The sequence below is a fragment of the Eptesicus fuscus genome, chromosome 6 (assembly GCF_027574615.1).
Source record: "Eptesicus fuscus isolate TK198812 chromosome 6, DD_ASM_mEF_20220401, whole genome shotgun sequence".
Classification (NCBI taxonomy): domain Eukaryota; kingdom Metazoa; phylum Chordata; class Mammalia; order Chiroptera; family Vespertilionidae; genus Eptesicus; species Eptesicus fuscus.
The window spans coordinates 59,429,758-59,444,560 of record NC_072478.1 but is presented as its reverse complement, the minus strand read 5'-3'; the positions used below and the strand labels follow the sequence as shown (position 1 = coordinate 59,444,560).

Here is a 14,803-nt window from a genome sequence, read left to right as displayed (position 1 = left end):
TTGAGTTTATATGGGATGCTTTTTAAAAAGTAAAACAAATTTTTAAATCTTCTATTGAAAAAGTAGGTGGACACAAATACTAAATACTAATTCACTCAGAAACTACAATTGAAACAAGAGCTACTTATTTTTTTATACTCTCCCAAAAGGTCAAGGGCACTTGTACTGATTTATCGAGAATGAGAAGATGCAAAGCAAGAGGAAGAGTACCAGGATGTGTAATATCAGTTTTCAGGAGGAAAAGAGGTTCCAATAATATCTAAAACACTCTCTACCCTTTATAATTTTCATAGCGCTCATATGTAGGTATTATTTCTCTTTACAGATGAAGATATGTGTCTTGGAGTCTTAAATGACTTGCTAGAGTTTACTGGATTTTTAATGAGGAAGCCCTTCATCAAATTAGTGGTAGAGAGCCAGGCCAAAGTTCCCGCGTGTACCTTTCCCTTGTTGCTTCTCCCGTTGTCCGCTGGGTGTTCATGGTCAGAACTGTGGACGTTAGAGCAGGAACTTGAACCCAGATTTTTCGTTTCAAGGCAAACTAAATGCTTTGTTCCTGCATCCTGTTATTCTGCCTGGAGAGCTATTACTGAAGTTAAATGCCTTGTGCTATTTACCACTTCCTTAGAAGAAAAAATTGTTGAAATGGCATTGTCTAAACTATGTGTTTCTAAAGTATGTGGCATATGTTACAGATGTATTGATTATTAGAGATTGCCAGGCCATCTTGCTAAAGGAGTATAATTAGAAACCAAGAACACAGGGTCTATCTCTACTTAGCTTTCACCCCAACTACAATGTTATATGCTGCAGGCCAAAGAGTGAGTAAAATGAGGGACAATGGTACCATTACTAAAAACTATTATAAACTCACAAACTCTAATGTTTATTAGACTTTGCTTTGAACTGTGAAATTTAAAAATGAGCAAGAAGACTTTTTAAATTTACCCACTTTAAAAAAAACCTCCACTCTTCCTAGTAGAATCTCCTTCAACTATCAAATCTGGAGGTTCTGGGGTTATTCAATTAAGAAAAGTAACATACACTGCAGTTACATGACAGTCTCCCCAACTGCAAGCTGAAAATACAAAACTCATAACCAACCAGGACCAGTGTCTACAGTGATTTTTCCATCAATGGTGCTAAGCTGTTCATAATTGGTAAAGGGTTCAAATTGACAATCCTTTCTTTACAGAAGAAATTTCTCCACTAATTTATTCGTCATTCGCTGAATAACAATGAGCTTTCAGTCTACAGTCGAGTGGACAACCCCGCCCGCTCCAGTCCCGGTCGCTGTCCCGACACCGCCCGGAGGCGGCGGGGAGCGCGGCCGCCGCCCCCACAGGCAGGCCCGGGACCGCGCCTCCCTCCGCACGCCCCGGGAAACCCCAGCAACGCGCCGACGACTGCGCCCCACTCGGCGCCCGAGCTTCGCGACCACCTTGCAGACCCGCCCCGGGCGCACGCCCCCGGCAGGAGCGGCCCTTCGCCGTCTCGCGAGAGAGCCGGGCGGTACCTCCTTCCTCTCGGCAGTCTTTCTCTCCCCGCCCCCTGACTGACTGCGCGGCTTCCTCCGGAGGGCGGGGGCCTTGGACGTGGCGGGGCCAGGCCAACCCGGGTGCTGGGCCTGGGCCGCCCCGCTTGGCCCTCGGCAGGCTGGCCTTGCGCGCCGCGGTCAAGTCCCCGACAGCACCCGAGCCCTCCCAGGTAGACGGGCGCCGGCCCGGGAGTCGCTGGGGTGGAGCCGCGGGCCGGGCGGTGGGCGCCTCACCTGCGCGGCGGGGGCGGGGCGGGGCGGGAGGTGCGCACGCGCGCGCGCTGCCTGGGGCGGGGCGGCTCCGGCGACGTTGCGCAGCGCCGCCGGCGGACTGAGCGCGCTCGCTCGCTCCCGGTGGTGTAATTTCCCAGCGGGTCTGCACCTCCTTTCCTCCGCCTCCGTTTGGGGCGGGTCCGGAGAATGGCTTCGGAGATGGAGTCGTCGCTGGAGGCGAGCTTCACGGCCAGCGGAGCACTGTCAGGGTCGTCAGTGTTTCTGCCGCCGGCGCGCTCCCGCATCTTCAAGATAATCGTGATCGGCGACTCCAACGTGGGCAAAACGTGCCTGACCTACCGCTTCTGTGCCGGCCGCTTCCCCGACCGCACCGAGGCCACTATCGGGGTGGATTTCCGAGAACGAGCAGTGGAGATCGATGGGGAGCGCATCAAGGTGAGCAGATGGAGGACCGTCACAGAGGAAGGACTCCGGGATGACCTGTGCCCCAACCCCTCGGTGGGTTAAAGGCTGGCACCGTGCAGGGTACGCTCCATCGTTTCACATGCTGACGTGGAGATTGGAGTTGGGGATTGGAAGGATTTGTATATAGCAAACTACGAAAGCAGTGCTTCTCCAACTTTAATGTCATGCTAATTACACAGGGATTTTTTTTTTTAAATTTTTTATTTTTAAAGGCAGATTCTGCTTGCTAAGGTCCCAGGTGCTGCAGATGCAGCCAGCCCGGGGACCACACTCTGAGTAATAAGAGTGGAGGGGGCATCCACTGACTAATTGTCAGTGTCTTATTGCTGGGAACCAGTGAGGTCAGACCAAAGGAATTTCTCAAGCATGGAAAATTCATTTAATAAATATGATTTATTAAACAGTCATCTGAGCGCTTCCTGAGATTGTGGCAGTAAAGCCCTGTTGCCTTTGAGAAGTACTTTGCATCCAGTTTTGCTACAATAGTTTCTGTATAACCGTGAGTTATTTGGAAAAATCTGTTTTCTTGCAGAAATAGTCTTTACATGATTGTTCATGCTTGGGTGCCAGAAGCACATTCTTGGTGCCATCTTCCCCTAATTCTTCTTTAATTCTTACTGGTGGCTCCTGAGACTAGGAACACAGAAATAGTGGAGAAGGCAGAAAGCCCAAGGCCAAGACTGGGATTCTGAGGAGCTGGAATAGGGCATTGGAGAACGAGGATCAGGGACAGGGCCAAGGCCTCCTGATGGTATAAACCTTACACACACTTTTTAAAGAATATATATTTTATTGATTTTTTACCAAGAGGAAGGGAGAGGGATAGAGAATTAGAAACATGGATCAGCCGCCTCCTGCACACCCCCCACAGGGGATGTGCCCGCAACCAAGGTACATGCCCTTGACCGGAATCGAACCTGGGACCCTTCAGTCCGCAGGCCGACGCTCTATCCACTGAGCCAAACCGGTTTCGGCCTTTACACACACTTCTTCATTGCAAGCCACCACCAACTCCTCAGCCATCTAATACCACCCCTCAAAACATGTGGACCCTAGGAGCTGCCCTGCCTTCCTTATACTACCTTTACTTTTTTGCTTTAAGTTAGAATGTTCATCTTTGCCTCAGTTCCCCGTGGGGGCAGGGGTGAGGGTGGGGGATAGGCTCTGTACTGCATTCCTTATCCCACATCCTTGAAGCCGAATAATTTATTTTTTAGTTTCCTAACCATGTTGTACTCCTCATCCCCAAAGGGTTTGTTTAAATGCTAATGATGGTAAAGGAGAAATAGGGTTGAAAACAAATCAGCTTTCTATAGGTCCTTTTGCTGTTTCATTTTCTTTTTTTTTTAATCTTTATTGTTCAGATTATTATAATTGTTCCTCTTTTTTCCCCCCATAGCTCCCCTCCACCCGGTTCCCACCCCACCCTCTGCCCTTACCCTCCCCCCCCCCCCACTGTCCTCATCCATAGGTGTAAGATTTTTGTCCAGCCTCTTCCCGCACCCCCCACACCCCTTTCCCCCTGAGAATTGTCAGTCCACTCCCTTTCTATGCCCCTGATTCTATTATATTCACCAGTTTATTCTTTTCATCATATTTTTTATTCACTTGATTTTTAGATTCACTTGTTGATAGATATGTATTTGTTGTTTATAATTTTTATCTTTACCTTTTTCTTCGTCTTCCTCTTCTTACAGAATACCTTTCAGCATTTCACATAATACTGGTTTGGTGGTGATGAACTCCTTTAGCTTTTTCTTATCTGTGAAGCTCTTTATCTGCCCTTCAATTCTGAATGATAGCTTTGCTGGGTAGAGTAATCTTGGTTGTAGGTTCTTGCTATTCAGCACTTTGAATATTTCTTGCCACTCCCTTCTGGCCTGCATAGTTTCTGTTGAGAAATCAGCTGACAGTCGTATGGGTGCTCCCTTGTAGGTAACTAACTGTTTTTCTCTTGCTGCTTTTAAGATTCTCTCTTTGTCTTTTGCTCTTTGCATTTTAATTATGATGTGTCTTGGTGTGGTCCTCTTTGGATTCCTCTTGTTTGGGGTTCTCTGCGCTTCCTGGACTTGTAAGTCTATTTCTTTCACCAGGTGGGGGAAGTTTTCTGTCATTATTTCTTCAAATAGGTTTTCAGTATCTTGCTCTCTCTCTTCTTCTGGCACCCCAATAATTCGGATATTGGTACGCTTGAAGTTGTCCCAGAGGCTCCTTACACTATCTTCATATTTTTGGATTCTTTTTCTTTTTGCTTTTCCAGTTGGGTGTTTTTTGCTTCTTTGTATTTCAAATCTTTGACTTGATTCTTGTGATTTTCTAGTCTGCTGTTGGATCTCTGTATATTATTTTTTATTTCAGTCAGTGTATGCTTAATTTCTAGTTGGTCCTTTTTCATATCCTCAAGGGTCTCACTAAATTTATCGGCCTTTTCTAGAAAATTCTTGAAAAACCTTATAACCATGGTTTTGAACTCTAGAGTGGCTTTGTTTGCTAGGTGTCCTATAGGGCCCAGTGGCTCAGCCTCTCCCGTTACCTGAGGTGTACACTCTTGGTGCACCCCTTTGTGGGCTGTGTGCACAGTCTTGTTATAGTTAAGCTTTGATTGTTGTTGGTATCACTGGGAAGAATTGACCTCCAGGCCAATTGGCTGTGAGGATCAGCTGTGTCTACGATGGGAGAACTTCTGTGCTGGAGACAGCCTTATGAGACAAGAGTTGCTTCAGTGGGGCTTTGGAGCTCACTGAGTCTGCCCCCTGAGTGTGTCGCTTATGGATCTGAGGAGTTGTAATCTGGATGGTGCTACTCTGACCCCTGGGTACACTGGCTCTTGGATCTCCAAGGAGGTGCTAATTTAGCCTCTGCCTGAGGCCACCCAGCAGGAGCTACAGAGAGATCTGCAGATTCCTCTTCTGTGTTTGGGGTTTGGAGGTGCCCAGATGAGGCCCAGCTGTGAAGCAATGCAAGCTGCTGTGGGGCCTTGGGCCTTCTTTTGGATGTTCTGGGTCTCACTAACTCAGCTTCAGTTTGTTAGGTAAGTTTAGAATTCAAAGGACCAGGCCATTCATATCCAAAAGCCTCTGTGCTCAGCTTGATTGGGGCGGAGTCTCAGGGCAGAGCAAACAGCAATGGCTTCGTGCGGAGGGATCTCAGGGCGGAGCAAACAGCAATGGCTTCCCATCAGCTCTGCCCTAAGAGGCCCCCTGGGGCTGCAAGCACCTCTGAGAGAAAGTCGCCCTCGAGTTTCGCCTGCTGCCAGACAGTCCAGTTTCTTCCCGTATGAGTCTGGGTCCCAGAATATCGTCCGGAACTGGAGTTCAGAGCAGTCGGGAGCTTTTGTCTCCCTCCGGATTGAGAAAGCCAGCCGCGTACTCAGTTGCCAGCCCTCTCCGCGTGTGTACCTCCAGACCTCTGCCTTCCGCAGTTCTTTTGAGTCTCAGTGTGCTTTTCTCTTTCCTTCTAGTTGTAGAATTTCCACTCAGCCAGCCTTCCTGTGGTTCTGGATAATGTCCGTTTTATCTTTTATTTATTTAAAAAAATATATATTTTATTGATTTTTTTACAGGAAGGAAGGGGAAGGGATAGAGAGCTAGAAATATCGATGAGAGAGAAACATCGATCAGCTGCCTCCTGCACACTCCCTATTGGGTATGTGCCTGCAACCAAGGTACATGCCCTTGACCGGAATCAAACCTGGGACCCTTGAGTCCGCTGAGACCCTCTATCCACTGAGCCAAACTGGTTAGGGCCCGTTTTATCTTTTAGTTGTAGTTTTGAAATTGTTGTGTGAGGCAGTAGTTCAGGTGTTTATCTATGCCACCATCTTGGTTTCTCTACTGCTGTGCCATTTTCACTTTAATTTTTCATTGTCCCATTGAAGTTGCCAGTGATGGTCCTTTGGGTGCACTGTATTAGGGAGTTAAGAAAGATTTGGATGCATTGCAGAGGAAAATACAGAATTAGGAGGGGCTGAATGTTTTTCATCAGAATTCGGTTAGGCCCAGGAACCTGTGAGAAAATAATGGGCCATCCGAGGTTTCAGAGGGTGTTTAGTTTGGAAGAAGCAGGAGTTCTGGGAGAAAGTGCATCGGCTTTGGAGCCCAACTGACCTGGTCCAAATCTGAACCTGAGAAAGGGTCACAGTGAGCTGTGTTCTTAGTAAGGTGACAGCTTTGCCCGAGACTACTGCAGTTTTAGAACGGGAAGTCCCAAATGCCTCAAATCCCTTTAGTCTCAGCGAACTGGGATAGTTGGTTACTCTAGTCCTCAAGCAGGTTCCTTATCTTTCAGAATCTATTTTCTTTGCTACAAATGATATGGTATCAGGCTGGTGAGGATTAGATAAACCATCAGGTTTATACTTGGTAATCTTTTTTTGTTGTTAATTCTCACCCAAGGATATTTTTCCCCTTTTTTAAAAAATTTTTTTTGAGAGAGAGAGTAGAAGCGGGGGGTGGGGGGGGGAGTGACAGAGAGAGAAAGAGATAAACATAGATGTGAGAGAGACACATCGATTGGTTGCCTCCTGCATGGGCAACAACCAGGGCCAGGGATGGAGCCTGCAACTGAGGTAAGTGCCCTTGACCGGAATCAAACTTGGGACCCTTCAGTCTGCAGGCCTTTTTTAAAAATATATTTTATTGATTTTTTTTTACAGAGAGGAAAGAGAGAGGGATAGAGAGTTAGAAACATCGATGAGAGAGAAACATCAATCAGCTGCCTCCTGCACACCCCCTACTGGGGATGTGCCTGCAACCAAGGTACATGCCCTTGACCGGAATCGAACCCGGGACCCTTCAGTCCGCAGGCCGACGCTCTATCCACTGAGACAGACTGACGAGGGCCATAGTTGGTAATCTTCCCTGGTGGCTTCACATCATTATTCCTCTCTGTCACTATAAATTCTGAAGCAGTATAACTAGAGAGTGAAGCAGAGGTAAAGCAGGGCATAGGCAGACAGCTGAAGAGGAGAGAAATTCCCCCCAAATGGGAGCAGGATGTTTTTAAAAAATAAGTACAGGGCCATAGCCAGTTTTTCCAGTGGTTAGAGCATCAGCCCTCCAACTGAAGGGTCCCAGGTTCAATTCCAGTCAAGAGTGCATATCTCAGTTGTAGGCTCAATCCCCGGTTGCAGGCTCATTCCCCAGTCCTGGTTGGGATGAGTGCAGGAGGCAACCAGTCGATTATCTCTCTCACATTGATGTTTCTCTCTCTCTGTCTCTCCCTCTCCCTTCTACTCTTTCTAAACATCAATGGAAAGCCCAGCCAGCACAGCTCAGGAGTTGAGCTATTAACCATGACCTATGAACCAGGAGGTCATGGTTTGATTCCCATCAGGGCACATGCCTGGGATGCAGGCTCGATCCCCAGTGTGGGGTGTGCAGGAGGCAGCCAATCAATGATTCTATCTCATCATTGATGTTTCTCTTTCTCTCCCTCTCCCTTATTCTCTGAAATCAATACAAAAATATATTTTAGAAATCAAGGGGAAAAATATGCTGGGGTGAGGATTAACAACAACAACAAAAATAATAATAAAAAAATAAATAGAGAGAAGGGAGGCAGGGGAGGAGTTGAGATTTGATGGCCCTTTAACCTGTTTCTGGATTGTCTTTTATACTGTAAGATCAAAGATGAATCAGGTACAGAGATACTTAGCATTGAAAAAATATAAAACATGTCCAGTGTATAAAGTTGAGTACTTTCCTGAGATAAGTGCTGCAGTGATAAGTAAACCAGGGCCACTGTGTGATGAATATGGGAGCATGAATATATTTTATTGATCTCAGAGAGGAAGGCTGCCTCCTGCACACCCCCTACTAGGGATCAAGCCCTCAACCTGGGCATGTGCCCTGATTGGGAATCGAACCATGACCTCCTCGTTCATAGGTCGACGCTCAACCACTGAGCCACCACAGCCGGGCATGTTAAATAATTGTAATTGTGGAATGGAAAATTTTCAGAGAACATGTTTTATAGCAGTGACATTTCAGGAAATGTGATAAAGTCTATATTTGTTCATCTGTTCCTAAGTACTATATACAGGGTGTCCCCCCAAAAATGTATACACACTTTAACAGCTGATTTCTATTACATTTTGAAAATGTATTTTAATAAACACTGCCTTTATAATTATTCAAAGTGTGTATACATTTTTTGGGACACCTGTGTATGTATGGTTAATAGAGGGAATCCAGGGGGAGATTCAGTATGTCCCTTTACTTTTCTATCTGCCTTCTCTCCTTTAGTAGTAGTCTCTTAACTTCAGCTGTCACGTCTACTACTAAGATAACTTCAGATCTTTGATTGGGCCAGACCTCTCTCCTTCTCTGTCATTCTGCATTTCCTATTGTCTTCTAGACATGGCTATTTGGATAACCCTCCTTTGCCTCAAATGTCTGAAGGAATCCATCTTTTCTGGCAAATCTGCCTCTCCTGTTTATCCTCAGTACCACCCAGGGCAAGAAAGAGGGTGACTGCTAAAGGGAATAGCGTTTCTTTTTGGAGTGATAAAATCTTCTGGAATTAGATAATGGTGATAATGGCACAGCCTGGGGAATATACTAAAAACCACTGAATTGTATATTTTAAAAGGGTAAATCTTATGATATGTGAATTCTATCTCAGGTGGTTGTTTTTTCTTTTTAATTAAAAAAGCCCACTTTAAACTGTATCTTTAACATTTCGAAAGATATTTTGGAAATAATGTGGATGACTCATATAAAAGCTGTCCAAAAAAATTGGAGCTGATCTTTTCTTTTTAATAGCATTTTCTGTGGCTTAGGTATTCAAAAGTGATATCATCAATGAAGAATGATTTGTAATGTTTGAAGCATAGTCTATAAGTTCTTTTTAAAAGCCCACAAAAAGGAAATATACCCAAATATTAACAATGGTTATCTCAAAGGCAATTTCTCTCTTTATTTCTATCTTATTATGTTTTCTGTGTATCTCTTTTACATCCTTGAAACATAAAAAAAAAAATTACACAGAATTTAGACCTGCCTCGAAGAACTGTGCAAGTCCTCCGTAAGTGTAAGTAATGAGGAGGATGTTGATCCCTAAGGCAACCTTTGTTTGTTTTTTTTTGGATGGGATTGACTCACCCATACTCCTCTTCCCATCAATCCTGCTCCAAACTCTGTGCATTCTAATTACATCAAGATATCCGGGAAACAAGAGGTATGAAATAATAACTTCATACTTTATTGGAGAGTCATAAAAGTAATTACTAAGTTAACGAGGCATTTACTAAGGACCATTTACAATATCTCCTCGGTTGTTGCTCTGTGAGAAGTCACCAGTTTAGGCTTCCAGTCCATACTTTGAATATCTATAAATTGTACACATCTTTCAGTTAAAAGTTATTTAAGCAAATATGATTCTAGTATTTTCTACTGTGACCAGTAAACCCTCATCATTTACTAGTAACTCCTTTTTTTTTTTTTTTCTAAGAAATAAACAAAGGCAGGATAATTCAGTGTTTTGAGATGAGAACACATGATTTATATTTAGTTTTAGATAAAATTTTCCTCAATTCCCCCATATTTCCACTAGGAGGTAGTGTAATAGTTTTGTTGGTAGAGATGTTTGGGATAGATAAGTAATCTTATAGATTTAAAAAAATTTCAAGAGGGCCTGGATTTCATAGAATGTATATATTTGTTAATTTGGGGGTTAGACCCCATGACTCTTAACATCTGTGTTAAGTCTATTATATTATTATTATTATTATTATTTTTTAATCCTCACCTGAGGATATTTTCTCCATTGCTTTTCAGAGAGTGCAAGTGGGCGGGAGGGAGCAGGAAAAAGGGAAGGAAGAAAAAGAGAGAGACAGGAACATTGATGTGGAAGAGACACATCAACTGGTTGCCTCCTGCCCTTACCCCAACCAACTGAGGGTGGGGAGCAAGCCACAACCCAGATACATGCCCTTGACCTGGAATTGAACCTGTGATCCTTTGTGGGGGCCGATGCTCTAACCCCTGAGAAACACAGGTCTGGACAAGTCTACTATTTTAAATTAGCCTTGTGAAAGATAGACAAGGGCATATAGTAACCAAATTTATAGCAATTAGACACTTACGTTTGTTAAAATCTGATAGAGTTTTCTCTTAATATTTTAAAATTCATTTTTTGGAGCAAAATTTCATCCAGTCAAATCTGATTTACTGAGATTTAAATGCTCAATTGAAATACTTGTTCCGTGACTTGCATTAATTACGAGGTTTATAGACTAGCATCATGAAATGTAGATCCCATAAATAACACAGACAAGGTGTTATGGAAGGGAACTAAGTAGTATAAGTGAAGAAGTACTAAAGACCATGCAGGGACTCAGATTTTCAATATGAATCATTGGAATGAAATTTCCTCTTTGAAATTGAAATTTCAGTTTCCTCTCTTTTTCATTCCAGATCCAGCTGTGGGACACGGCGGGACAGGAGCGCTTCAGGAAGAGCATGGTGCAGCACTACTACAGGAACGTGCACGCTGTTGTCTTCGTGTATGACATGACCAACATGGCTAGTTTTCATAGCCTGCCGTCTTGGATAGAAGAATGCAAACAGCATTTGCTAGCCAATGATATACCACGGATTCTCGTTGGAAATAAATGTGACTTAAGAAGTGCCGTTCAGGTACCTACAGACTTGGCACAAAAATTTGCTGACACACACAGTATGCCTTTGTTTGAAACCTCTGCTAAAAACCCCAATGATAATGATCACGTGGAAGCTATATTTATGACCTTGGCTCATAAGCTTAAGAGCCACAAACCATTAATGCTTAGTCAACCCCCTGATAACGGAGTTACCCTGAAGCCTGAACCAAAGCCTGCGATGACGTGCTGGTGCTAAGTAACAGCCCTTACGATACTGTTGAATTTTGACTAAAGAAACACTTTCGAAGTGTAACAGTGATAGTCCTAAGATTTACTCTCAAATATAGTGGATCATCCTGGCACGTCACTGTTTATCATCGTCATGCTCACTTCTGTATTCGGTCTTTACGTAATCAGGATTGTCACTGACAACACAGAAAACTTTTGGTTTTCAGGTGAGGTTGAAAATGAAGCAAAGGCAGGATGATCAGAACATCTTTCCCTTGGAGCCCAGTGAAGGAGACTTGAGGTGAGAGCACCATGGAGTTTGAGTCAGTGACTGTTCACTCCTGTGCTCCTGAGATTGAAAAAACAGTAAGGGTTTAGTACACACTTCAGGGTGTGTCCTTTGAGTGGGAAGTATTCTCAGTAGGATCCAAACTTGTATTTGCCTCTCCCTGGAGTTCTCTTTTTGTGTTATTAGTGGATTAATTGTATTATTATTGGTACATTTTAGAGCCAAACTTTAGTTCCAGTGGGAGGAGAAGGCATAGAATGTTTTCTGGGTCTCAGTTCTTAAAGGACTTTCCCAACAGTTCTAGATACTTATTATTTCTAATCAATGCCAATGGGTTCTACAGAGATCATTGTTATTTTTAAGAGTAATTTGAATTGTTTTCTTACTAAATTCTATTAAATTACACAAAAACAAGTCAAATTCTAGTGCAAATGAAGTGACATAAGGTGCTTTATATTTTATTATGAAATCTTTAAACAGTAAAAAAAAGGAACCGAAAGCATACAAGGAGTTGTGACTTGGGGGGAATGTAGGTAAATATGGTTCCTGGCTATCCCAGGAGACTTATTCTTAGCTTTTAGTAATTTCAGGATGTGTCTCTGGCATAGTATCTCCTGCTCCCCCACCCCCAAACAACTTAATGACTCAAGGCTGAATTAACAAATCATCTTCCATTTGGATTGTAGCTCTGAGAATACACCTCTAATTGCTATGAGTGTACATATATTCCTGTAATAGTATTGTGTTACAGTACATCCATTTTTAAAATCTGTTCCTCCTCAGTATAAAAATCACGTTAGATATTGAAAAAAATCTTTTCTATCCCTCAGTGGGGGAAAGAATATTTCAAAATGTTTTTTACCCTAAATATTTTTGCTTTGAATTTAAGACTTTGCACATAGAAAATAGTAAACTTGCATATGAAACTATTACATGAATGGAATGTAAGCCATGAACTTTGACTAAAATGTGCACATTGACTAATTCTGATAGATTGATGTTCTTGATCATTTTAGAGAAATCAAGCCAAAAGATGATTGTACTTTTACAATATTTTCAGAATGTGGGAAACCAATTAAATATGTATCTAATCTAGTTTCGGATTTTTGTTTTATCATCATGGTGGTCCTAACTGGATAATTTAATTATAAAGATGAGATAATTATATTAAATGAACTAACTAAAAGTAATAATTATAGAAAATAATTGTTCAGTTTTAAATATTAGAGCTTAAGGAAATCAGGTTGGCTTTATTTGTGTTTAGAGAGATTAATGCATTTTTCTTATGTTAAAATTAAAAATGATTTGACTTTATGTAAATTAGTGTTTGTTTGTAACTATTTTTATAGTGAAACAGTGACAACTGTAATAATTGTGATGGGTGTGATAGTTTTTTAAAGAAAGGAATCTGTGTATTGCTTTTCAAAACATTTTCTATAGTGGGGAAAGAAAGTTTACAGACTTCCCAAGCACATTTATGTTTTTTCATTATGTTATGAATCGTTTTTAAAAAAGGAAATTAATTTCTTTTTAAAAAACTTAGTAGGAAGTATTCTTTATAGTTCTGTGAAAGGATTTATTTTTTCACTTTAATATTTATTAATTTAAAGCTATTTGTATCTCATTTGTAATGATTTATTGTTTTAATTTTTTCTAAGTATGTTTTGTCTTTTAAAAGAACTTACATCTTAATTGAATGGATAAAGCTTTTAGATATTTTCTAAGATGTATATAAAATAGTTCATTGACTATTGAGAAATCACTTTCAAAATGGTGACTATCAAACAACTATTAATTTTAAAGCACAAATCACACATTTTGTAACTCCTGTGTGAATTTATTTGAATTGTGACCTTTAATTGAAAACATCGAATATGTGTTGGAGAAGCCAATTTGAGAACACCAAAGGAAGCTAATCCAGAATCTAATGTAGCTAGCTATTGATGACAATGCTTTATTGACAGTGTACTGCTATGTTTCCTTATGAAATCTCAACTCAATACTTTTGTTTGGAATAATGTCACTGTAACATTTCCTTCATGAAGTTCAATAAACCAGCTTTGCTGTAAAGAAGTTGTGTTTCGTTTGGTGCCATTAGATGATTCCCTGGTGTCTTATGGCAGAGAAAGACGTAACCAACTAAAAGATGGGCTAGACATTTTCTTTCTCAAAATGACACCATTCAAATTGTTCATCATTTCTGTAATGACAGGTGTCTGGGATGTATTTCATACTAAGGACTATGCTACTTTAAGAGTTAGTTTTATTTATTTATATATTTTTTATATTTTTATTGATTTCAGAGAGGAAGGAAGAGGGAGAGAGAGACAAACAGTGATGAGAGAGAATTACTGATCGGCTTCCTCCTGCACACCCTCCACTGAGAATTGAGCCCGCAACCGGGGCATGTGCCCTTTACTGGAATCGAACACAGGCCGATGCTCTGTCAACTGAACCAAGCCAGCTAGGGCAAGAGTTAGTTTTAGAGAAACAAACACAATCTATCCCTTCCTGGTGACTCTTTGGAAATATTTCCATCTGCTGGGCTTTGTTTCTGAAATCTGTGTCACCTGTAAATGTGCTCCTATCTGAGCATTTTAAAAGTTAAATTTTCCGCTCTGTTTCAAACCAAGACTTCCACTAGAGTTTGGATCTATTTGTTAAAATAATGCAGCCCGGCCAGCATGGCTCAATGGTTGAGTGTTGGCCTATGAACCAAGAGGTTATGGTTCGATTCCAGGTCAGGGCACCTGCCCAGGTTGCAGGCTCAATCCCCAGTGTGGGGTGTACAGGAGGCAGCCCATCAATGATTCTCTCTCATCATTGATGTTTCTACCTCCCCCTTCCTTTTTAAAATCAATACAAAATATATTTTAAAAAATGTCAATGCAACATCCAGTTAGTTTTTAAGAATGAATTGGGGACAGGGAAATCTAGTAAATGAATTACAGTAAAAACCTTAGTGTAGTTCGTGGGCAGGATTGAAAACTTCGTTTTCAGGTTTAATAAGCCCAGTTGATAATGTTCTTCTATTTGCCGAAACCGGTTTGGCTCAGTGGATAGAGCGTCGGCCTGCGGACTCAAGGGTCCCGGGTTCGATTCCGGTCAAGGGCATGTACCTTGGTTGCGGGCACATCCCCAGTAGGGGGTGTGCAGGAGGCAGCTGATGTTTCTCTCTCATCGATGTTTCTAACTCTCTATCCCTCTCCCTTCCTCTCTGTAAAAAATCAAAATAAAAAAATATATAAAGATAATGTTCTTCTATTTGGACCTGAGAATCTTTATGAGGTCTTCCTCCCGCCCCCGTAACTTTGACAGTCATTAAATGCAAGTATCAGCACACACTGGATTTAGAAATAGATCATGAAGTGTTAAATCAAGATTTTCAAAATAATGAAGCATATTTAATTCCCCCACTTCCATTCCATTTCTCCCTAGAATATTACTG

At 42.0% G+C, this 14,803-nt stretch overlaps 1 protein-coding gene across 2 annotated transcripts; it reads left to right on the top strand.

The window, feature by feature from the left end:
- The first annotated feature begins 1,787 nt into the window (after nt 1-1,787).
- RAB33B (RAB33B, member RAS oncogene family) lies at nt 1,788-13,447 on the top strand. Of its 2 annotated transcripts, none has more exons than XM_054717718.1 (2): nt 1,788-2,269; nt 10,654-13,447. In XM_054717718.1, exons 1-2 carry the CDS (start codon nt 1,958-1,960, stop codon nt 11,092-11,094), a joined length of 753 nt encoding a protein of 250 aa, XP_054573693.1. In that variant the 5' UTR covers nt 1,788-1,957; the 3' UTR covers nt 11,095-13,447. The 2 variants fall into 2 exon arrangements, with proteins under 2 accessions (XP_054573693.1, XP_008141867.2); XM_008143645.3 differs by having other exon boundaries at nt 1,790-2,206.
- Nucleotides 13,448-14,803: the final 1,356 nt, after the last annotated feature.

Excerpts from the sequence above, each read along its gene's own strand:
- RAB33B (XM_054717718.1), top strand. The coding sequence starts at position 1,958 with ATGGCTTCGGAGATGGAGTCGTCGCTGGAGGCGAGCTTCACGGCCAGC. Across the intron at positions 2,270-10,653 it reads ACCTGTGCCCCAACCCCTCG|ATCCAGCTGTGGGACACGGC; the intron begins GTGGGTTAAAGG and ends TTTTCATTCCAG.